At 38.9% G+C, this 25,855-nt stretch overlaps 1 protein-coding gene across 3 annotated transcripts in view; it reads left to right on the top strand.

The window, feature by feature from the left end:
• cadm1b (cell adhesion molecule 1b) overlaps positions 1–25,855 on the top strand; it is a 375,267-nt gene that overhangs the window by 319,557 nt on the left and 29,855 nt on the right. For 2 of the 3 annotated variants that reach the window (XM_057839776.1, XM_057839777.1), the window contains one exon: positions 24,736–24,786. The exons of the other annotated variant lie outside the window; for it this stretch is intronic. In XM_057839776.1, the coding sequence (XP_057695759.1) occupies positions 24,736–24,786 (51 nt within the window). The remainder of the gene's footprint in view (positions 1–24,735; positions 24,787–25,855) is intronic. 3 annotated transcript variants of the gene reach the window in all.

Below are 25,855 nucleotides of genomic sequence, written 5' to 3'. Positions count from 1 at the left end.
GCAAGGCCCTTCGCTCCCAGCCATTTCTCTGGATTTTGACTGATTTTGCAAGGCCCACAGAAAATTCTGTTCTATTGCTATATAAACATGGAACCCACCAAAAGAAAGATTCTTTCAGCAGACCCTCTTTTTTCAGCAGAAAAAAAAGTAAGTTCATATCTTTTTCCATTCTTTAGAAATCAGCATTAGAAAATAGCTTAGTTTGAGCAATTTTCCAATTTCTGATGAAAAAAACGGAAAAAATGAGCTTTTTGTAACCACATACATTTCAAACATAACTTTGACTTTAACACAGCTATTTTTGCATTAGTTACATCCCAAACATCTGAATAATGTTTTCCTTTTACAAAATATCATAACGGACAAGACAAATAGAGCTTTTGATAGCAAAGTAACAATTTGTTTACACATGACTACTAAGAGATGACGCCTGTTGTCGTTGAGATGACGCCGTTGTCGCTGCGTCTGCCGTGTAAACTTTTCCATCATCGTTGTCTGTCTCACAAAGATGGATTATTTTTTAATTTCTGCGATGTCTGCTTGGCGAGCCCGCTGCACGATGGTCTCAGACGTTTTGTTCCGTCGTCCAGCGCCTGGCATTCCAGGCGTCCTCTCGGTTGTTTTGTTCGGTCATCCGCCGCCTGGCATACTGCCGCCAGCGCTCCGACCATGCTGCCCGGCCTTTCATTGCTGTTGAATCAGGTTGCGGGTCTTTACAAAATGCGCGACTGCCCTCCAGTGGCCAGTTTTATTGCTTTAAAATGGGTTTGGAGCCTTGCTTTTTGTTTCTCTGATAGATCGCAAGCTATAGATTCTTTTTGTAAAGAAAAAAAAAAAAAAAAAAACGCAAAAGACGAATAAAAACATTTTGGGGACAATGAAGCATTAAAAATAGAACGTATTTATACGTTTCTGGGAGCAAATGAGTTAATCATCTATTTCAGAACTTGTGCAACACAACACGACGCTAACAACAATCTGAAAAATAGTAAACACTTCCCACTCTACCGCAACTTTCTCTTTCCTCAGTCACACGGTGCGTTCAGGAACAGCATGCAAAACAAAACGGCCACATTTGACCACGATTTGTTACTTTATTGTTAGTATTAAAATTATTCCTTTATTATTATAGTTATTCTGATTTGTATTTATAATGTATTTGTTTTTGTTTTGCTATGTGTTATTACTATTTGTAATTGTACCAGCAGTACTATATTTATTAAGGATTAAGCGTAGGCAGGGTACCCGCGGGTTATTAAAAGTATTAAAAAAGCATTGAATTTAGTTTTCCATCATTAAAGGTATTAAAAGTATTAAATTAGCTGTCGTAAGTCTGGAATTTTTTCACCGTGGTTTTAATTTTCAAGAACATCTCAGTGCAACTTAAATCATATCCGTGACAAAGTTGTTGTTGTTTTTTTTTTTTAATCCATAACGAAGATGATGCGTATAATTTTTACGATGCACTGCACCTCGTGCGTACGCGCCGTTAGCATCATTAGCATCAACATCACAACAGCAGGCAATCGCACAGTACTGTGTGCTAACGCAAGGAACTGCTCAGATGCTTTAGGTGTTATGTTCGACGAAAGCCTCAACAAGACAACCAAGTCCAAACAGTTGGACCAGCATGTGAGGTATTGGATCGGCGACCAAGTCGCATCCAGATACTTTGGGTCGCAGTTTATGGGTCATGCAAAGGCAGTGGACCTGCTTAACATTTAAAAGTAAGTAGCCAATTTCTCCAATTAAAATGTGTTAGATGCAATAATGTATATCTGCACGGTTTGCCTTTCGAATGAATGTGAATTTCGCAGTTTTAACTCAAGAGTTAGCCATGTTCAGTGGGGTATTGGCAGGTGCACTAGCCTTAGCATAGATAAACCGGAGTCGTAGATTCACCATCACTCTCAGATACACAACACGGTTGACACTGTGTAATATTGGAATGAGTGTGGGGTAACGTTAATCTGAATAACATGGCATGGTGATAGGCAAATTATAATGTAGGTGATAGTAAAACACCTCCTGGTATATTTAAATGCTTTTCTTGATTAAATAAGAGTATGGATTTTCTCTCTGATTAAAAGAAATGTCTTCAATAGCTAACAAAGAATTAACATGTGTTTTGTATACTTTTTGTAATGTGATTAGAAAAAAACGATTACCAAAGGAAATGGTCATGTGTAGCTTTTTCATTTTGTGGTAATTAATGGTAAACTACTGCCATTTAGTGACTGTTTTTTAAACTTTCACTGCCAATTGCAAGCACTTTACAGTTAAGGTGGCCAACTTGACAATCACCTGCCTACCACCTTGACTAGGTCCTCTTAAAAGGGAAACCTGTTGTATTGCAAATGTAATTTCTGAAGTTGCTTTACAATAATAGTGTAAAATCCATTTTATCCTGGGGAAAAAAAATTCTGAAAGACCTTTTATCTAAATTTGTTTTAATTGTATCTTCCTATAAATGTGCATTCTTTTGTCAAACACACTTAATAATTGAGGTTAAATTGGATGTTCAGTGCTTTATTTTTTTTAATATGATTCAATATTATCTAAATAATGGGTGCGAGAATAGTATTAATTTTCAGTTCAAATGGCATTAAAAAAGGTCTTAAAAGTCTTGAATTTAGATTTATCAATCCTGGGGGGACCCTGATAGGTTTTTGGGCTGTGGAATGAATTAATGGAATTATAATGTATTCATATGAGAAAATCCCTTTTGGCATACGCCCATTTCAATTTACAAACCAGGTCCTGGAACGAATTAAATTCATATGTAGAGGTACCACTCTACTCCCTTTGCAGTCTTACACATTTTAACGTTGTATCAAAATTTATACACAGTAATTTTTTTTTTCTGGTATCATTTAAGGTACTTCCACTCAGAACGGAACCAGATAACTGATGTAGTTGTTTGGATAAATAAGAGTTTGTGAGGTCGGAGTTTGGCCAAATGGGTTAAAGGTAGTTTTTATGGTTTAGGGTTATGTCTTTGTGTTTTGGGTTTAGGTGTTGGTCTAAAGCAGGGGTCAGCAACCCTGGTCCTTGAGTGCCACTATCCAGCTTGTTTTCCATGTCTCCCTCCTTTAACACACCTGAATCAAATAATTATGATCGTTATCAGGCTCTTGCAGAGCTTGCTGATGAGCTGATCATTTGATTCAGGTGTGTCAATGGAGAGAGACATGGAAAACAAGCTGGATAGTGGCACTCGAGGTCCAGGGTTGCTGACCTCTGGTCTAAAGGCTTGAATGTTTGGATTTGGTAGTGAGGTTTTCAAGTTTTGGATTTAATGTAATGCAGTATTTCTCAGAGTCTGTGGTACGCAGGTTACTTCTTGTGGTAGGCAAAATATTGACTGAAGTCAATGTTCAAATGAACTTTTTTAATCCCATGTTTTAATCAAGAACAGTTCAGTTAAAACAGTGGTCTCCAAACTGTTCCACATAGGGCTGCAGTGGGTGCAGGATTTCATTCCAACTAAACAAGACCACACCTTTTCACCAATCTAGTGTTTTATAAGTGTAATCAGTTGATTGCAGTCAGGTGCTGCTTGTTTTAGTAGAAACAACATTGGTTAAAAGGTCTGTGCTTGATCAGTATGAACAAAAACCAGGACCCACAGCGGCCCTCAAGGACCGGTTTGGAGACCCCTGAGTTAAAAAGTTTAAAAACTTTTTCTTTTGAAATTTTTAAGAACAACTTCTAGGTGTAACACCATTCATCTCAATGCTGAAGTACATTACAATTTTGTTTTTTAATCTAAATTAGGGATGTCCCGATCCAGGTTTTTGCACTTCCGATCCGATACCGATATTGTTTTGCACTTCCGATCCGATACCGATACTGGCCGATACCGATACCGACCTATCTGAGCATGTGTTAAAGTTTAAAGTTATTTAGCCTCCTTACTTAGTTGTCAGACTCATGTTGAAAAAGGTTTTACTACTCTTGATAACAACTAGCCAGCTGAATTAGGTGAGTTTGAATAACACACAACGGTTGGTAACAAGAAACTGACCTGTTTATTGAGTGACAAACACAAACCATTATAAATATCAAACAGAAATGGCATAGTCAGTCAGTAAAACGTGCAAATAATATTGTAAACTGTCTTAAAAAAGCAAAACACACCAACAACCTCAGTGGAAAATCCCACAAATCCCCCAAGCTATTAGATGCTTTTAATGTTTCGTGCATTGGTTACAAAAATTGTATAAAAAGCCTCTCAGGTTTAAATAAACGACTATTTCAGGATCAAGTTAACATTTTAAAACAGTAAATAAAATACTCAAGTCCCCATTCTTTATCAGCAGCTTTAAACTACATTCAATTCATTTAATTTTGCGAATCAACTGACGTTGTTAAAATTGCTCCCGTGACTCCATAATTTCCCTTCTGTCTACTTAGTTTTAAAACTGTTTTGAAGATAGATTCAAGTCAAGATTTTGCCGATTTAGGAGTATTTTAGATCAAAAGTTAATTAGGTTCGCTTGGAAGGTTCACAACAGCCTACTAGGGAAGTCTTCTGCTTTAAGATGGCGGCTTTTTACTAACGCATCTGGTTTTCAATACTTCAATGTTGCTAACGCAGTCAAGTCTCGTTTAGCATCTAGTTCGTTTTTCATCTAGTTTCATCTATTATCTCCAGTAAAACGACGTTGACGTATTTCTGTCAGCAGCAGTCAGGTATTCTTGTGTTTTTTATCCAGCGGCATGAGTTGAGCTAAAGCCGTGAGTTGAGCATTGGCTTTACCCGGGTCTATGACAAGCATGATGGTTACTCTCGGGACGCAATGCGGTCCGTTTCTCATTGCATCCCGAAGACTGCGCTGTGTATTAGTTCCGCTTTACTTGATATATTTCAGTGATCGGAATTTGGATGTTTGTGAATCGTTCTCGAATCTTCCACAGCCGAATCGCTCAAGGATGCAATGACGGCTGGGCATGTTGTACCGTGGTTCTAAGTGTTGGATGGTGCGTCTTTACTCACGAGAGATAATGGCTCGTCATCCAGAATGAAATTTTTCAGCAATGACTTGTTATTCCCTGGGCTTTGGAACTGTCAAGTGCCAGTTTGTCACGCATAGCAAAGGTTTCTGCCAGTGTTAGTTGTGTAGGACCTTTCTTTTTGTCTTTGGTTTTCTTAACATACTCCTTATATTGTTTGTGGTGGTATTTCGCTAAATGCTTGATTAGGTTGGTTGTATTAAAACTTCTTACAGCTTTACCACCACGCTTGACTTTATTGTGGCATATGTTGCACTCTGCCTCTTCGTTTTTGTCGTCCTTTAAGGTGAAATGATCCCACACAGCTGACATTTTTACCGATAAAGTCTCTCGGTAAATTGGGAGACAGTAATGTAGTTTGTTGAAGGTGTGCTGTAAAATGCGGACTGGATTTTAGGGAAACCGAAGCAAAAACTGAAATGGATTATGTAAAGCGGTGCGCTGGAAAACCCGGACCGGACTTTAAAAAAAAAACTGGTTTGGAAGTCTGGATCTTTTTTTGAATTTTTCCGTGTCGGCCGATCCGATACCGATGTGCATTTTTTTTTGCCCATATCAGATCGGGACATCTCTAAATTTAACAGCCAAAGTACTAACGTGCGTTCAGCTTCTTTTGTTTAGATGCATGCAGACAAAAATATTGTAAAGATGCCTTAAGAAAATACTTAAAAATAGTAATATCAAATAAGGGTGGTTTAAATACGCTATGTGGCAAATGTGGTCAGCAGATCAACAATGTGCTTTAAAGCTACCACAAGAAAACACAGTGCTTAAAAGTATGAAAGGGAAACAAATGCAAAATGTATTTTTAGGCAATGAAAGGGTAATAAAAGACTTAATAAAAACACAAATAGTAAGTACTCGCCGCTTTTAACCGATGTGCGTATGTTTTGGACATCTCGCCGTGTAGGAGGTAATTGCAGAACACATGTAGTGTTCGCCCAGTGACAGTGACAAACTACGTCATCACCCCGAGCGTCCATTGCGCGCATAAAGAATGGCGTCCTCCGTAGGTCAAAACATGTACAGAAAATTATATTTATAAATCAATAGCAATATTTGATGTGTTTCTAATTACATGTTATGGTAAAAGAGAACAATTGTGGCTTATTAGAGCCTACAAGACTTAAAGTCTGAGATTACTTTAAAGTTTCAGGTTGACATGCACACTGCAATACATTTAGTACCTGTTGGTAACAAGTATATTGATAATTCATTGTTCTGAGAAAAAAAAAAAACACTTCATTTTGTTGTGACTGTTATGCCAGTCATGCGTTGACAGCACTATATAGACCCTACTCACGTGACATCACAGCCATGCCCCCGCGCCATGTTGTCCGTATACTCGTCATGTTAATGCATTAGCGCTTCGTAAATTCCTCCTATTATGGCGTGTTTTTCTGCTCGTTAACATTAATAATCAAAATGGTGAAGTCGTGTGTTGCAAAAACAGAGAAGCAAGACGGAGAGACTTGAAGTTATACCATATTCCTAGAGACCCGGAGAGGAGACCGAGATTGACTGCTACAATTCGACGAGAAAACTGGGCTCCAAACGACTACCACAGATTATGTAGTAGTCATTTTATATCTGGTAAAATGCATTTAATATATATTCAGAGGGTTTGGGGCTGACAACCACAATTAAGATCATTGCTAGGCTAATCGCCGACAACATACACTCAGACGTTGTGAATGAACTACCTGAAAATATATAATTATAAGGGGATAATCAGACAGTTGTCATACAATTAATTTACAATTTCACTATTGAGGTCAAAAGCCAAAAATAAATTAAACTAGGGACAATCTGGAGTAGTGCTATCGCACTTCATATTTATTACATATTATATATGTATGTAGTGAGAGTGCTATCGCTAAACCATATAAACATTAAAAGCCCTAGCTCCATTGACAAATGACATGAAATACATTAGACTTGACAGTGGATGTTAGCAAGAACAAAAGATTTTGAATTGAAAATTTCGTAACTCACCTTCCCGAGCACACGATAGATTCCTGCCGAATTTTCGTGGACGAGGACCTGTTTCACCCAACCAGCAACGAAGTATTTATAAGCCTCCAAGCTCTTAAAGTTTTTCAAACTTTCATGAGAATAGGCTGATTTTGTGTGGACAAGATAGGTATAAATATCAGGGTAGCTAGTAGATGTCAGGCAAAGACGGCGAAGACAGCGGGTCGAAAAACATCGATTTAGGCATCAAATATGGATCTGGCGAATGGATAAACTGAAGCTTTTCCACATAACGCCTTTTATGCAACGCATCCAATGAGTTTACAGCGTCAGATAACACCGGGGCTTCCATGAATTGCTCTATAACTTGCACGACTAATTGAAAACAATAAAAAGAATAAGAAAGAATAAGTCTAAAAAATACGGACAATATGGCGGCCGGATACAGCGACACGTCATTTTGTGACGTAGGTGAGTAGGGTCTATACTCTTTTTGTGTGAGAAAAAAAATCTTCAGCTTTCATGTTTCTTTCTGCGTGCTCTTCTCCAGTTTGTTAGATAACGTGTTTAATGGCAGCCTGCTGTTTACAGGGCGCCACAGCCACATTCTGACATGAAGGCGCTATATGTTTTATATCAGTAATAAGCGCCATGACAGCGTGATTAGCATAGTGTCATGCTTGTTCAAGAATGGACATGATGCCTTATTAGTGTTGTAGGGTATGTATGCATTGTGTTTGCTCACTTAAGAGAATGGAATTTATCTCTAATATAACTATGCAGAATGGTCTCTGTATACATACAGTAATGTAACACGCTTTGTTTGCTGTTTTTTGATCTTGCAAACATTTTCACTTAAAAAAAAAAAAAATACAAAAAGCTGCACACCTCGCCCACAAGTTGTCTGGATAAACAGGACCTCACTGGCTGTCTGAATAAAGAGAGAGAGCATCTCATACTCCAGTGATGTTAGTCTGTAGAAATGTATCTGTTTTATATATATTTCGCATCTTGAGGGTGATTGTTGGATTTGGGCGCCAAGCACACCACTCTTATTTTAACAGCAGGTTGTAAGGAGAAGACACTGTGTGACCTTAAAAGCAAATCCTGTTGTAGGGAACCTGCCTCATATTGACTTTTATGAGAAAACTGATTGCAGCTTTTACAACGAAGATATTATTTTGATTTGTGTCCGGCCGCTTCATTTAAGTCGACTTGACAGCCATTGTCAAAAAGCAAACAATGTTATGGTTTGTTTATCTGCCTCACGAGCAAATTATTATGACAGCTGTTGAGAATGTGCATTTGTGCACATAAATGAAATCTTTTTTTTTTTTTTTTTTTTCCCCCCATGTCTGGTCCGTCTCACCAATTGTGTATCTGGCAGGTTTTTAGCTAAGGAGCTTGTGAAGAACTCGTCATTGTTGGTAAATTAAACAACAGTCATTCACCAACGTCCTTGAAAAAGCACTTATAGTTGTTTTTTATTAAATATTTTCACTTGTTTTTTTGTTTGTTTGTCTGATTTTACATCCTGTTCACTCTCATAGCATGAGGTGAAGCTTTACGTATGACATTATATTCTGGTCGTTTTCTCTCATTTTGATAAAGCCACAATTTTATAGTTTCTATTTGCATAATTATTTTTGCACAAAAACAACTGAAACAAAAAGGCTTGAATGTAAATAAATAGTACGGATTTATGCATCCGCAATGGAAGCATAATGACAGGACAAATGCACAAGAAGATAGCACGTGAAATCTGAGTGTTGAATTAAAGCATATAATATTATCCTTTTAGTAATAGTGATTAAAAAGTATTGTAATGTACTGATATCATTTTTGAAATTTTTAACGCATCAAATACACATTTGTGGTCCTGTATAATTGACCAAAATGTGTTTGTGCATATTACATCATTAACAAGAAGTCACTTGGTTCCAGGATTAGCTCATTTATGTCTGTTTTAAACCAACTTGCAATCCATCTGAAACATAACTGCCTGACTTGTGCTACGTATCTGTACTGTAGCATCATTTTAACTTTATACACAATTTTCTCAACCAGTTGCATGCTACATTACCAATGCGCTAGTAAGCTAGCGAAAGTTAGAATTGTGCCGGGGCATCGTTGTAGCATTATTGCTATTAATTTACCTTACACTCAACACTATGTTGGTCTGCTGATACATTGTTAACATTGAAAAAAATGCGCGTTGATGAGCATATGTTGTCTTGTTATCATTAATTAAATTAACACAAAATCACAGCATGACAAATAGTAAGCATCAAAGTTTATTGGTTAGTTGGAAGGAAAAGAGAGTGGAAACTCATTTCACATTAATAGCTTTTTGGCTGCCTTTGACGGCACGAGATGTCCTAACCATTTTGACTGTCAGTGACTGGGAGTGGCTGCGAGACCCCCCTGTCAAAACGGGTTGGACATCTAGCACAGTCAGTGCAACTGAAAGATGAGTGTTCGCAGTCAGTCTTCCCATTTTAAATGAATTGGACATCTATCGTTGTCAGTGGCAGGCAATGGGTTATTGTGTTTCAAAAAGTCTATCATAAACCGTTTTTTGTGAAACAAAAAAATATTTATCCATAAAACAATGGAAATCTAATTAATCCATTCCAGACACATATTGACCCAAAATCCGTACATTTCAAAGAGCATAACTGGAATTCACATACAAAAACAACATTTGAAAATATTACTGCCTAATGCAATGTATAGATGATCACAACACTTTGAACCTACCTTTACTGAAACTCTAATGCCAAAAGTAAGCAAATAAAAAAATAGGCAAGAGGATAGATTATTATATGGAAGGAGAATCAGCCATTTTGAACTGCGCTTTGGAATTTACGTAAAATAAATGCTAACTGCCCAGTTTTTTGCTCTTTTAATAAAGATTCAAGTCTATTTTACGTCCATATCGATAAAGAATTCAGGGATTTAAGCATTTATTCACAAGAATCTTAAACGGAAAAAACTTGGTGGTGATAAGGCGGCGCTACAGTGGCTTAAAGACTAGCAGTACATTTGACATATTTATGTAAAATAAATGCTAACTGCCTAGTTCTTTGCTCTTTTAACAAAGAATCAATTCAATTCAATAAACTTTATTTATCCCTTGGGAGAGTTCCCTCAGGGAAATTAAGACTGGTTTACGTCCATATCTATAAAGAATTCAGGGATTTAAGCATTTATTCACAAGAATTTTCAACATGAAAAGCTCTTTGTCTGTGTTTCCACTAAGTCAGCTTTGAAGGAGATAGGCCCCCTATTAATCGGCCCCGCGCCCCGTGTCCCGTCAATATCACGATGAAGTCTATGCTTGGAACTTTCTTTGCCTTCAAGGTGGCTCCCTGATCAGTTGCACTACCTTAATAAGCACAAAAAAACGCACTCAACAAGAAAGCACTCAATGAATATTTCACACTAACATGAAAATCTACTTATGTCGTGTTTTACGGCGGAACATAATAGTGCCACAGGTTAGTCTGACTATCTATAGAGATGCTGAACTTTTTATACAAAAGATTAAGCCACTTTGTGATCCCAAACATTTATAGTTTAGTCAGGTAAATTAAGAATATTGAACCGCATGCTGCGTCTAAGGCTAGTTTCACACCGCAGGTCTTAATGCACAATTCAGTTTTTTTGTCTTTTTTTTGGCGTGCCTGTTCAGACTGCCTTTGTCCATTGAGCCCATTCAAATATTACGCATGCGCATTAATACTCGCGCTCAGACACGTGCTGAGCAAACTGACCCACATGCGTAGAAGCATCAAACAAATGACTGCATATGCTGGCTGTTCGTCATTCCAGGGTGATCATATTTTGAATTCCAAAAAGATGGCACAAATAACACATATTAATAATCATCTATTCAAAATTTATATGGATTGATGGAAAGCATGCACGCGCTGCGCATGCATGACCCACACACATAAGTCTTAGGTGTGTGCGTCAGTTTGCCCGACTCAGCCATGTAAGCAATATTCAATTCAATTTTATTTGTATAGCCCTACATCACAACAAGGTTGTCTCAGAGGGCTTTGCAGAGTCAATATGATACACAGAAACAGTAGGTGAATTAGATGAAGTTCATGTCCTGGGCATCCCCTATCCTTACACCCTCAATGTCGGTAAGGAAAAACTCCAAAAGCCCTTTGGGAAAAATGAGAAACCTTGGGGAGAACCACAGTCAGGAGAGATCCACTCCCAGGACGAACAGGCTATAGATGCACCAGGACTGATGGTGGGTATTAGCAGCAGGAGCTCCAGTTTGTAGAGATGCAATGGAGTGAAGAAACAAAAGGGGGCCCACCTACCCAGATGAGACGGGGGGAGGGCAACGAGGATGTACATCTAGCCAGGGGTCACGATATTCTGGAGGCTGCGGCTGAAAAATAGCTCTTCCCCCAGAGGGGAGGGGGGATAGGGGACACCAGGTGACTAGTGATGAAGAGACTAGTCAACTAGATATTTGAATTAGAAAAGAGAAAAAAAGAAAAGACAAGTGGTAGGTAGGGTGAGAAACAGGGGATAGGACTCAGTGGCTGTACTTCCCCCAGCATTACAGCTTCTAGTGCAGCTTAGACTGAACTGTGAGTCTAGTCCGATTTCAACTAGCCTGACCTTAAGCTTTGTCAAATAGGAACGTTTTTAATCCAATCTTAAATGTACAGACTGTGTTGGCTTCTTTAATACTAGCTGGAAGCTGATTCCATAAGAGAGGAGCTTGGTAGCTAAAGACTCTAGCTCCTACTGTACTTTTAGAGACCCTGGGAACTACCAGTAGACCTGCATTCTGAGAACGGAGTGTTCTGTTGGGGAGGTATGGAACCAGAGCATCTGTAAGACAAGATGGCCCCAAACCATTAATGGTCTTAAATGTAAGAAGGAGGATTTTAAATCCGCACAGAAAGAAAACCAAGCTTTATCAGGCTTATCCTTTTTGATCATTTTTTTATGACTGTGCTCAAGTCCGCCTACTGCCTAAAAGCAGTACAGAGTTCAAGATAGGCTCTAACGCTAATGCAATGCTACATCGCTGCCGTCGTTCATGACGCTCTCGCTCTTTTCTGACGTAATTGGTGCATGAATTCTTATTTGGGAGACTTGACAGTTCAACTCGTCATGTTCAGTCCACCAAGTTAATGCCTCACACGAGTTTGAAAAACATGAAAAAAACGGAATTCGTGCATTCAGACCTGTGGTCTGAACCTAGCCTAAGGGGCAAAGTTCATCATTATCTGATTGTTTGGGCTATTAAAGTTAACATCCATCCATCCATCCATTATCTTCCGCTTATTCCGGGGTCGGGTCGCGGGGGCAGCAGCTTCAGCAGGGAAGCCCAGACTTCCCTCTCCCCAGCCACTTCAGCCAGCTCCTCCGGCGGGATTCCAAGGCGTTCCCAGGCCAGCCGAGCAACATAGTCTCTCCAGCGTGTCCTGGATCGACCCCGGGGCCTCCCGCCGGTGGGACATGCCCGGAACACCTCTCCAGGGAGGCGTCCAGGAGGCATCCGAACCAGATGCCCGAGCCACCTCAACTGGCTCCTCTCAACGCAAAGGAATAGCGGCTCGACACCAAGCCCCTCCCGGATGACCGAGCTTCTCACCCGTTAAAGTTAACATTCAGGTCCAATATGTATTTTGTACATTTCAGTAGAGGTACAGTGGCCGATATAATCAACAAAGGAAAATACTTTTGTGTTTGGTTTATTTTTCAGACTAAAAAAAGTGAAGGCTGTTTAAAAAACTGAGAAATAGAAATAAATGATTTGCCAAGGACAACTGGAAGCTAAAGTTTCCGAACTTTCCAGATGTTTTTTCTTTTTCTTTTTTTTTCCCCTTACATGACCTTCTGGAGGTGTGAATAGTTCTGTGTAAATGCTGCTGTTTTCAGATTTTTTTTATTTTGTAAATGTGTACAGGAGAGAACAGCCTTGGTGGGAACAAGGCACACATACACATATGCACACCCCACAATGGTACCTTGCTAATCCAAACCTCTCAGGTGAAAAACATTCAGTATTCTGGTAATTGCGCTCTAAAATAGTTCATGGTGTTGGAGAAGTTAATCCTTCAGTGAAGCTAGCAAAGCTCTCTTTTGGGTTTTGAATATTAAAGAATCCGAATCTAATTTCATTGCTATTATAAGTAAAGTTAGTGAAAAACACCCATGCAAATGACATGCTAGTGCATATCAGATTATTAAATCCCCTCAAACCATATTTAACGTTGATTTTATGTTAGATCTGGCGAGGAAATAAGCATTCTGAAGCAGGCATTTTAGTGTGTTTAGTGTTTTGGTGTTTTTTTTTTAACTTCTAGGATCATCCTTATTATGTCTTCAATTAGCCACACGTATTTTAACAATTTCCATTAAGCAGCATATCGCTCGTGCGCGCTTGGACATTGGATATTGCAGCTTCAGCCGCTTCTGATGAGACGCAGGAGATTGGTAAAAATGTGCTCATAACCGCTTATAATTATGTCTGCGACTCCCACTTCTGTTTTGCGCAGGATTTAATGCCATCCCAAATCAAGTTGCAGTCCGTGGGAGGCTTTGTTGTCCCAGAGTAATCATGCCCGCTATAGTGGCTTAATTAGAGTGTTTGTGCACCACAGATTGGTCTTTGTGTGATAACCTGGTCCTGTGTCGTCTTTTTTTTTTTTTTTTTTTTTTTTTTTTTAAATACCACTTGGCATGTTTCCCAATTATTTCATTATCTTATCTGGTCAAATCGGCATGATAAATGATTGTCTTTTTGTTGTATTTTGTTTTTAAGAGGCTTCTTGCTGCCACTTGTCCAATTATTTTTCAACATGCTCTATAGTAGGGGTTACCACTCAGGTCAGTAAGACTGTTTAGCCACTTTGCCAATACTACCATTATGCTTTGTGCTGCAAGGCTTCCATTTGGGCAACGATTGTCTAAATGTCTGTATTTTGGCCCTCTTCTAATGGTTATCCATTCCGTTCAGGGAGGCTGTTCAGCCAACTGATTTCGATTTTCTATTTTCTCCAAAGAAAAAAAATGAAAACACGTTTTAAAAGGGAAAACTAAGTTTATATTTCAAATATGTGTCATAGTTAGGTTAAAAATAAATTTAGTGCCCTATTTTCTAATTTTGTTACTCTACACACACTTATACAAATTCAGAAGAAAATGTATCTGTTGTGTATACCTTATACCGGTATTGTACATGTGGAAACTAGAAAGCTCTTAAGAGAGCAACCCTCCGCCGAAGTAGCCAAATTTAAAGAATCGCCCTAATTTGTAAAGTGTCCACTCTACCTTTGTGCTCATGCCTCAAAATGTCATCACTTTTTTCTTCTCATCATACTGTATCACCTACACTGCAAATTTCAGTTAAAAGGATAGGTCACGTTTTTAAATTATTGCGGAATTTATTTTCTGACCTCTATGACATTCATTTATTCATTTTCATATTACAAATATATCCTGTTTGATGCTAATCCCTTTATTTGATGTTAATCCCTTTATTCATTCTTGAGTTATCGTGAAGACAAACGTACAGACGTACATAACAGAATACATAACCTCCGCCTTCTGCCAGTTTCACTAATTGGTGGAGGTAAAGAGTAACTATAGAATTTTAAAAAAAGAAAATTAAAAAAACGACTTTTTTTGTCAAAACCTTTACTGTTCTTTGTATTCATGGAAGTGTCTCCTAGATTAGTAGAGTTAAATTTTCTGTTCGTGGAATTATCAAAGCGGAGTATCGAAGGGACTCAGGTAACTTCCTTTCCTCTGCTGGCCACCAATGATGCGTGACTGTCACCCCCTCTTGCCAACTCTTGTTTTATAATGTAAGTAATGATGATCTTTCATCTGCCCAGTCAGGTGTACATTATGTGTGTTTGTATTCTTGATATAGATTCCCTATCAAATCAAGTCCTGTTGTTGTGAGTGTGGATATTTGACATGCTCTTCTGTCAGGGGAAGGAGAAACCAGGCATCTTTACTCTCTCCCTTTGTCCACGGTTTACCCCAGCAATAACGTCCTTGACCTGTAAATCCTCAATGGAGCAAAAGTCAAAGGCTGGTTATATGTCTACTTTAGATATGCAGACAGCGCTCAAGGATGTAGCTATTTTCACGATGTGGTTTAACTATCAATCCATCTGATTTATGGAGAGATAAATAAATTCAATACATCATTGTTTTCATCAACAACGATAAAAATATTTTGTCGACTGATTTTTTTTTTTTCATGGCAGGGAACAGGACATAACAAGCTAAAACTTGTTTTTTGGGAGACTAAAATATAACAAGATAATTTTCCATTTTCGTGTGATGAGGTGACAACTAGACGAAAATTATTTCAGTTTTCGTTTGATGAGATGAAAATTAAACATCATTTCCATCATATTTTAGCACTTGCGAAAATTCACGGTGGGATTTATCTTCCCCTAAGTAAGCACAGAAGTCTGCGGAGGCATATCAACCTTGGTGGCATGGGGTGGCAATTGCTACACAAAAGACAGGCTTGCCACCCCAGTTGGCAGCGATGGAAAAAAAACACACACAAAAACAAAAGCTCAAGTCAATTTGACATTCACTGCCATTAATTAAGTAATGGTGTCAGTGAGGATCCTTCTAATATTATAAAAAAGATTTCAAGGAGCCAAGTTTCTCTACATCAGTTTGTACATATTACTTGGGCCTCTTTGTAGTGTCTACATGTGATTTCTTACTAATAATTAGTCATTATGGATCAATATATTTTCACAATTTAATGTAATTCGATCAAAATGCCAAAATAGTTTTATCATTCTGTTTTGTATTTTAAAAAATAAAATAAAATAAAATAAATAAAAATTCATTAAAAATGTTTGAACAAAATTTTAATACACATCAAGACTTACCCTTTTAAATGTTATTTTTCATTTTTTTTGTATGGATCGATCATTTATCACCTAACATCAGGGAAAATGCGACATTAACAAAAAATATACAATTAAGCGATAGTTATGAGGTGACTTATTTACAGACGCCAATTTTTTCATTGTGACATAATTTGTTTAAAAGTTTAAAATATGCGAGTGAATAATTTTTTAAGTGTTTTTTTTTTTTTAACTAAATATTACACATCGTTTATGATTCTAAGCTAAAAATGACAGACATTTCGAATAATAAATATAATTACTTACCTTCTTTTTATGGCTAGGTTAAAACAAAAGCAGTTGCGCAACATCTGTAAACGGGTTTCTAAGATAAAACTGACAAATTGAAAATAGTTCGGGGGCTTAATGTGGGGTGCAAGAGCAGAAACTGCTTTTTCAGTCTTGTCTGTGTTTTCTGCCATATATAATATTTGTGTATTAATATATGCATATAAGGAGAGAGAGAGAGAGAGAGAGAGAGAGAGAGAGAGAGAGAGAGAGAGAGAGAGAGAGAAGCTTTAAATGCTGTATACTGAATTTGAAAAGCACAACTGATTCACAACATATGAATAAAAGTCGAAACAAAATGACACCAAGTAGATGTAGTTTTGCATGTAAACACATTTCACAGTTTTTTGTTTTTTTTACTCTATGGTCAAATTCTATCTTACCTGATTGCTTATCTCCAGGAAGTATGGCCCATTCCTAAAATAAACTCCAACTCGTACCTTCATAATGCACAGGCTCCAAGACATCCAGCCTGGGAAATTGCCCATGGAGAATTGCTGTTTGCCTTGATATTATATGTGCCACATCCTATCACGGCCTTTGTCAAGACCCTCTACTCCTGAATGGCCAATTTCCCCTTTTTCCACATGCTGACATTTCTGCTATCGGACCGCCTTGGGTCACTGGGAGCGGAATGGAACCCACCCTCCTCTTCAATGCTGTCAGAGGGGAGTCTCTGCAAGATCCCCTGATCCCTTCCCCACCATCGCCACCGTGCACTCCATCCCCGGCAGCAGCATTACACCGTCCTTGATGTTTTATCATTAGTTTGGAAGTGTGAGCTCCCCTGCTGCTGTCTTCAGATGGAATGCAGACAGTAACAGTGCAGAGAGACAGCCAGCCAATTTCCCCCCGCTGTGACTCTCCCGCAGCAAGGGGTCGCGTTATCTTTCCCTCCCGCAGTCCCACCATATATCCTCCTGATGAGGTATATCGCAGCCCCCAATGCCACCGCTTACCTGAATCGCCGTCGAACATCCATTTCTTGTGTGAGATGATGCAGTTAGTGAGCGACGGGCCCTAATCGGCACCACGTAGCGACAGTGGTTGTCCCTGATTGGGTTCACCTCAGTGCTTTCATCACTGCTTTGACTTAATTATCAGGCGAGATCTGGGGGAATGGCGACACTGCCAAATGTCTGTGCGTATTTAATATGCATTGTTAATTTCAAAGACAAAGGAATACGACATGTTTTATTGTAACAGCTTGGCACGCATCACTCAAATGTGGCTGTTGTGTGCATTGTGACTCAACAGATGGACCATCTGGAAAGCTATTGATGCATCTATTAGATGTAATAAACTTAAGCTCCATGTACTGCATGCTCTTAAACCTCCCTGCGAAGACAATTCTGCGGACTCGGGGTGCAAGTAGTGCACAACTTTCAGTTTTTTGAAATGATTGGCTGGCTAGCATTTTGGTGCTACTAGTGTCATTCAAGAGTATGGTGGCTATTTCTGTCACACTAAAAAGAGGACACTATATGACATTTAGTAAGGAAAGAAAAATCGTAACATACAACTCAAGCGCATTTGAATCAGCAAAACATTTTTTTTTTTACATGATGACAAATCTAAGATATGTTGTTCATCACAACACCATTTATTTATTATATACTGTATCATATCATGTTTTAGGCCTATGCACAATGGAACAGGAAAGCTTTTTTTGTGAGATGGCAGTAATTATTTGTTCGGTGTTTTTTATTTTGTCAATGCATCACTCTGGCAAAGTGCAGTGGCACAAAGCTGAATATTTATGACTTAATTAACTAACAGCAAACTCAACTTGCATTAAAATAAAATAAAAAGTGGGTAAAGAAAAAAAAAAAAATCCTGTTCTTAATGGAACATGTTTTTAAACCACGAGACACTTTTGCAAAAAAAAAAAAAAAAACTCTTAAAATAGCTTTGAAAGTGTTATCTTGATTTCTATTTTGCCGACCCTTACATCTGGCCACCATATTTAAGAGCCTGCTAATGCATGACACATGGCAACTCATTGGGCAAAGTAATGGAAAATATTATGAGTAAGGGTAAGTAAGTTCTTCAAGTGCACCCTATGTTTTTTTCTACTAGTTTGCTTGATTGTCTAACTGTACTGGAAGAAGGTTACACTAGTAGATGAACTTAAAGGGGATGTTCCGAATTTTTTAAATCAGGCTTAATCTTTGAGTTAGCGGGGGTTTAATTAGTTGGTGGAGTTGATTTTAACAAATTCCGTGCAGTTTGTTCGTTATTCGTTAGTTTCAGGGCTCTGGAGTGCTTAAGCTAGCGTGAGTCAATGGTACAATCATAGCATGCCAAAAAAAAAAAAAAGATGCCTACATGAAAAAAACTCATGACCCATTCAATCAATAGTGTTGGCTATATTTTCACTTACCATTGCATGTCAATAATTGTATTATTCTCGCAGTCGGCGTGTCACGATGACGTCATCTCCCTTAGCAACGTGTCGCCATTATGAGATGGGGGCACGCACAGGTTAACATCCGTAGACCAACTTTGTATGAAATTCATATATTTCAGCTGTGTTTTGCGTCTTTTTTTTTATCATAAAAACGTCTTAAACATGACTTATTATTATCACGAGTTACTGCCGACAGACGCGAGGAGGCGATACAACTTAAAATTAGCGTTAATTGGCTTGCAAGTCTGCCCACACAAAGTCACAGCTGATAGCTGGATAAACAATCCAAAGGATTGGCCTGCAGTGGCGTTCGGAAACATCTACAACTACCTCATAAAGTCACCCAGTAAGTTGACCTCTATTAATTCTAGGCATTTTTTTATATAATAAATGGGAAGGCATTACAATTAATGGATGCAATCTGGGTGGTTCTCCATGTTTACCTTAGCACCTAGAAAAAAAAAAGTGACTATTTTTAATTGGGGACCACAACAAGGACTTGCAATAATACGTGGATTATGTACTGTGTGGAACTGAGAAAATTGGTAGGATATACGAAGTGATTATTTCTGCCATAACCGGTAATTCGCCTCCAACCGTTATTTACCTTGGTAGTAGACCTAAATGGGGTGTCACGAGGCAAGAACGAAGTGCATGAGTCACGTCACGGCAAATTAAATAACATACCGATTGACCAATCAAAGCAGTTCACGACAAAGGGAAAAATAACGCTTTGCGAGTTGTCGGTTACGGTAATAATAACCACTGCCTAGTCTATTGAATCCTAGCAGCTAATTGGGGAAAAAAAAACAATATTTACTCACCAGTAATAAAATGTCAGCTGCAAACGTAAATGTGCCTAAATTTAGGTTCCCTCAGGCGAGAATGGTCCATGGAACCGTCGTCTTTTACTATTCCTCGATTGATTGCTTTCAGCCATTTGCTTCTGTTCTTCTCACGAGGAAGAATGAAGAACTTCAAATGCGGCTCCGAACTCTTCCTTGTGTTACGACCCGCAACACAGCAACTTTTAGTCATTCCGACGGAAAAAAAGACCGCCAATAGGACAAGGGTTCAACGCGTTTGTACTACAATGCACGACAGAGCAACTGCTTGTGACTCGTGTCTTGCCCCCTTTTCAATACGGTGACGCTTTGTTGTGGCTGGTGACATCATTATTGCCCGGATGTCCGACTGCGAGAATGAACAGCAACATTTGTAATCCAGCAACTCTGCGGTGGTTTTTTATGTCGAAGCCAGCAGCGAGTAACCACAGTTCATATTGTTCTTCGTTCTTCATGGGGAATTTGTGGAAACTTTCCTTTCCTCTGTCTGTTTCCACAGCCTCTAAATGCACATTGCTCCATGTTGCCGTCCTTCAGTCAACTCAGCAGACTGATGCTGCCTTTGAGGAAGGTGGGAAGTCGCAGTTTCAAACCTCCGACCTGGAAATACACTACTGTTCAAAAGTTTGGGGTCACTTAGACCCCAAACTTTTGAAAGGTAGCATATATCATTGGAACACCACTCCAAACAGGAGGTAGCTTAGACTTAGCTTAGTGGCGAAGTTGAAAAAAAAGTACCCAGACGTCATGAGTTGTTTCAATCTGATTAGGGATGGGAATCGAAATCCGATTCCAATTCGGAACCGATTCCGAGTGTTTCGAGGCCTCGACATCACAATGAAAAAGCCTTAACGATCCCTTTAACGATTCCTAAAGACGCGTATTGCGTCGTGACGTGTCTTGTTGTCCAGACGCATCAAACTAGCATGGCGCCAAGAACCACTCGCTCCAAAGTTGGACTACACTTCACCAGGAAAGAGTGTGAAAATGAAAGGTTACGACAGGTAAGCACGAGCATTGCAGCCATAAACATAACAATGACAGCACGTAGGTTCAAACGCTGGAAAGTGTGTCTTCACTTCACGAGGAAAAATTACAACAAAGCGACTTGCAGTCATTGCAAGGTGGAGATAACTGCATCGGGAGGGAATAGACTGCACTTTCCTCACTGAGACAGCTATACAGCTAGCTAAACTCCGAAATGACGATATAGAAGACGTTGGTATAATTTGCTGACTTTATTCAACCATCACTTGAAGAGTGAAACTAAAAATAGAAGTGAAACAAATCAATTTCATCCCCAATAACAAACAGGTTTGCATCAACGTAAATCAGCGATGATTAGCTGCTAATAACAGTATGGTTAGCATTCGTTCGCTAGCATTAGCACATCGTTCAAACCACTACACAACTGGATTTAAGTGTCCGATCGCGAGTGGAAACACAACAACAACAACACAAAAGATTATACATACAGGCGTTGCCTCTGTAGATATTAACATTAACAAAGAACGTAGGCTCGTAGAAGTGTTTCCCTCTCTCACTTCGCTCGCTCACTCGCTTGGATGCGGCATTTCTTTGGGTGCCCAAACTGCGGCCCGCGGCCCAAATACGGCCCGCCTCCACATTTGGTCCGGCCATTTTGAATTTTTTTTTTTTCTCAATCGTTATTTATTTCCTGGCCTTTTTCCTTGAAGAATTCAGAGAGGGTTATTTGGTTATTATCTATTTAATAATAGTGTTTTTATTATTAATTATTATTATTATATTATTATTTTTATTTTATTTACTTTCATTCCGTGAAGAATCCAGAAAGGGTTATTTGATTGTGGCTTTCTGAAAAACAATCATTTTTTACATTTATGCACTTCTGCAATCGTCACACTTTTTTGTTACAAACTGACCCCGGCCCCTCATCAGAGAAGGGAAAAGTTATGTTACCCTCACAGGAAAAAGTTTGGGGACCCCTGCTTTAACACATATTGCCAAACGCAGAACAACAACCTATCTGCCAATATATACCAATATTTTTTATTTCTATTAGATAAATGTTTCAGTAAAATGTTACACATTCTTGTGTATTTGCCACTTATTGCCACAGTTAACATTGAGGCTTTGCGCCTCTTTTGATCTCGTTGTGAGTTTGTAAGGTTGTGAGTTCTGATTAAACAAACTCGATGCCAATCAAAACGTTTGTTGTTCTTTTTCCCCAAATTAGAATCAATAAGAGAATCGATAAAGAATCGAATCGTTAAGCAATATCGATAATGGAATCGGAATCGTAAAAATCCCTAAATCCCATCCCTAAATGTGATGTCACGCAATAACAAGGTGCTGCCCCTCAAAAAGCAGACCGTCAATCGTAAAACTAAAGAAGGCAGTTTACTGTGTATTCTATTTACCTCAGCCGTCGTTTTTCCTCCACTATTTGATCACTTATGAGAAGGCAGGTTTTTCTGGAGGTCAAAATGTCACAGTAAAAAACAACTTGTCGCAATCAGCCATCTTTGCTGTTTACATTCACATGGAACGCTATGAGGTCGCAACTGTTACCATCCGAGTGGCATAAGTCCGACTTCCCACCTTACTCAAATGCAGCATGAGCACGAGTGCCCAAAGTATCCTCTTTATTGTGGTCACATAACACATTTTTTAAAAATAATCCTGCAGAATGAAATGAATTACGGTATTTTGTTGTGACATTGTTTTGGCCGCATGGATGTTTCGAGCAATGATCAGTGTTTGGAATTTATTTGCGTATCTTAGATCTGTTAGTATCTTTTTATATTGGCATGCTAAGATTGTACCATTGACTCGCGCTAGCTTAGCCACTCCGTAGCCCTGACATGAACAAATATCTGACAAACTGGATGGAATTTGTTGAAATCAACTCCACTGTCTATTTAAACCACAGCTAAGTCGAAGATTAAGCCTTAATGTCATAAAATTCTGAACTTCCGCTTTAAGCTGATCTTAAATGCTCGAACGTCTTTCCATACTGCAGCTCAGTATTTGCAGAAACCTGCCCTTCCTTCAATTATGTGTTTGTTATTGTACTTGGAATCATGTAGTCCATAAATGACAGCTGTGAAAAGTGGCTGGTTATATTTTAAAGGCGTGAGACAGTAAAGAAAATGGAGTAGCTTTCAGGAGGATGCCGTACAGCTGTATAGCACAACAATGTTCCCCACTATGCTAAATACTTGATGAAGAAATGATTTTCTGCTGTGGTATACAGAATTCCAGTCAAAGTTCATTTAAGACACCCCATGAACAATATGGCTTTGATAGCATATTCTTCAGAAAATGTACATTTTCTCAACAGAAAATGACAACACTGAAATCCATTAAACTGTAAGACGGCTCATTACGCTGCTTTTGTCTAGCTGACGACTGCAAAAGTCGCAGAACGTATCTGTGAAAAATGCCTGACATCCTCCATTGTCATTGCTAAACCTTTTTTCGTGCCCTCCCATGTGATTGTTTGTGCTAATCTGGTAACGCTGGATAATTAGCATTGATTTAAAGTTGACAGCATTGTTATTAGTTGGAACAAAAGCTTTGTCCCGGGAGTTTTCGCTGTGACTTCTATGTCTCGTTTTTGTTGTGTTTGGGTTAGGGAAATTGTTGAAAAGGTGTTAATTTAAAATTTCTGGCTGCTTAAGCAATTACAGTACAACTTTGTTGACCTCTAGGTTGGAAAAGCTGAGAAAAATGACTAGTGAATGATTGTAACAAATTTTCCAAAGTTGCTATTATAAAAAAAACCTTTGAAGTAACAAATGTGTAATGTTCATTTTTGTTAAAAAGGCCAACACTGCGTTTTTCCTCTTTTCTTGATTTCTATTCTGCACGCCTCACAAACAATAAAACCCACAAGTGCTCACTTAATCCTCGAAAATGCTTGCTGAGCTGTCTCGTGAGATTAGTATACTGTACTTACTTGAGATACAAGACTACCAATTTAATACATCTTTTGAGATATGAGCCAATGTTCAGCCGATATTTTGTTTTGCAAGAATTTGAGAGATGAGCACCATGTGGTTCTCGTAAACTCAAATCACTATGGCCAGGTTCATACTACAGGTTTTAATGCACAAATCCGATTTTTTGTCATATCTGCTTTTTTGGCGTGCCCGTTCAGACTGCTTTTGTCCATTGAGACCATTCAAGTATTACGCATGCGCACTAATTCGCAGTCCGACACGCGCTGAGCAAGACGACCCACATGCGCAGAAGCATCAAAACAAATGACCACATATGCTGGCTGTCATCCGTCATTCCAGGGATATAATATTTTATTTTTTAAAATAGGACACAAATAACAGACGTAAATAATTCCAGTTTAGTTTTATATTCAAAGTATATGGATCGATAGCATGCACCCACTGTCCGTGCATGTCACACACACATACGGGCAGTTTGCCCCGACTCACGGGCGTGTTAGCAATGTTGAAATATTGCTTATATGGAGCAAACAGAAAACCGATCATTCTCAGGCTTATCCTCAACCCATTTATATTGTTTTTATGACTGTTGTCAAGTCCGACCCTTCCTAAAAAGCCGTGTTCAAGGCAAGCTAGGCGCTAATAACGCACAGCTGCACCGCTACCGTAGCGTCTCTCTCGCTTTTTGATGACGTAATTGCTGCATGAATTCCGATTTGAGAGACTGGACAGTACAGACCGCCGCGACAGTCTGGAAAAATGTGGCCCGGATCGGATTTGAACCACATACGAAAATGACCCAGATCGGATTTGAAATGGTCCAGTTCTATGCGACTTGTCAGGTTCAGACCGTCAAGTTAATGCCTCACTCGAGTCGGAAAAACACGAAAAAATCAGATTCTTGCATTAAGACCTGTAGTATGAACGTAGCCTATGAGCAGCGCTTCAACCAACCAACCAGTTCTCGAAGTGGTTTCTTGCCACTTCAAGTTGAAATTTGCTGCCAGCCTAAACATAAAAAAGAAGAGGATTACATGTTTTGAGGGGGAGTATGGTCCGCAGTGATTTTTAGTAATTCTTTGAATTTTCTTTCCTCTGTAAGCATGGTATGTCTGTATTTTCTTTAACCAACTACCAGTCATCTTTTGGCCCTAACCTTAATCCCTGTTATGAACCCAAACCTGCATCTCTAAAAAAGTTTTAAAAAAATAAAAATGTCTGTTCATACAGCCTCTCGACATTAAAGGCCTTTGTCTGCTTTACTCTTGTCTTTCTCGTTTCTGATACATGTTCTTTATTTTTTGTTTTTCTTTACTCTTTTCATCTAGATGCTCCCACTACTATCCCCACACCCACCACCAACCCAGTCAACACGCAAGGTATTGTACACCTTCCCGTCACCACTACCATAGCTGTGCCTCTCTCTCTTGCGGATTTCTGTGTATGTATGATTATTTGTGGACAGGCAGTTTTCATCAGATAGGCCCTGAAGGGTGACATTGAGGACAGAATGCAAGGTGCCGTCAGTGCACCCCAGTCGTGTGTTTGAGCCCCTTCTCTATAATCTTATCAGCATCTGCAGCTGTATTTTACACCCACCAGGTCGCCATCATATGTGAAAACTCTTTACTCTCACATACAATTCACATTTAGTCTTTGTGAGGCCAGAAATGCACGTCAATAATCATTCAAGGGAATAAAAGACAAATCCTTGGCCGAGCCGCTCGACAGATCGTGTTGTATGTTTGATTGGGCTGTAAATGTGAATCTCAATATTAAGCACATTTCAAACGTTCCGCATCAGGGCTATGAGAGCGGTGAGAACACCCTGGGAGGTGGCATTTGGATATGCCACAACGTGACATTTCTCCAAAAAAGAGGGGGGAAAATACGCTTGAAGAACAGGTCAGTTTATCAGTAGTTGTGAGAGACTGATCTGACGTAGGTTCAATGTGTGCACAGTAAATTGTGTGTACTTGTGTATACTCAACCATAGACTTCATAATGGTATTGATGGGGCGCGGGGCCGTCAAAGCTGACTAAGTGACAACACAAAGAGCTTTTTACGTTAAAAATTCTTGTGAATGAATGCGTAAATCCCTCAATTACTTATAGATATGGACGTAAAACCGTCTCGATTCTTGGTTAAAAGCAAAGAAAACGGACAGTTAGCATTTATTTTAAGTAAATATATTGAATGTGCTGCTCGTCCGTAAGTCACTGTGGCGGTGCCTTACCACAACAAAGAGCTTTTTATGTTGAAATTCTTGTGAATAAATGCATAAATCCCTCAATTCTTTATAGATATGGATGTAAAACTGTCTCGATTCTTGGTTAAAAGCAAAGAAAATGGACAGTTAGCATTTATTTTAAGTAAATAGTTCACTGTGGCGGTGCCTTACCACAACAAAGAGCTTTTTATGTTGAAATTCTTGTGAATAAATGCTT

The sequence above is a fragment of the Corythoichthys intestinalis genome, chromosome 6 (genome assembly GCF_030265065.1).
Source record: "Corythoichthys intestinalis isolate RoL2023-P3 chromosome 6, ASM3026506v1, whole genome shotgun sequence".
NCBI classification, from domain to species: Eukaryota; Metazoa; Chordata; class Actinopteri; order Syngnathiformes; family Syngnathidae; genus Corythoichthys; species Corythoichthys intestinalis.
This window is presented reverse-complemented; position numbering and strand designations above follow the sequence as displayed.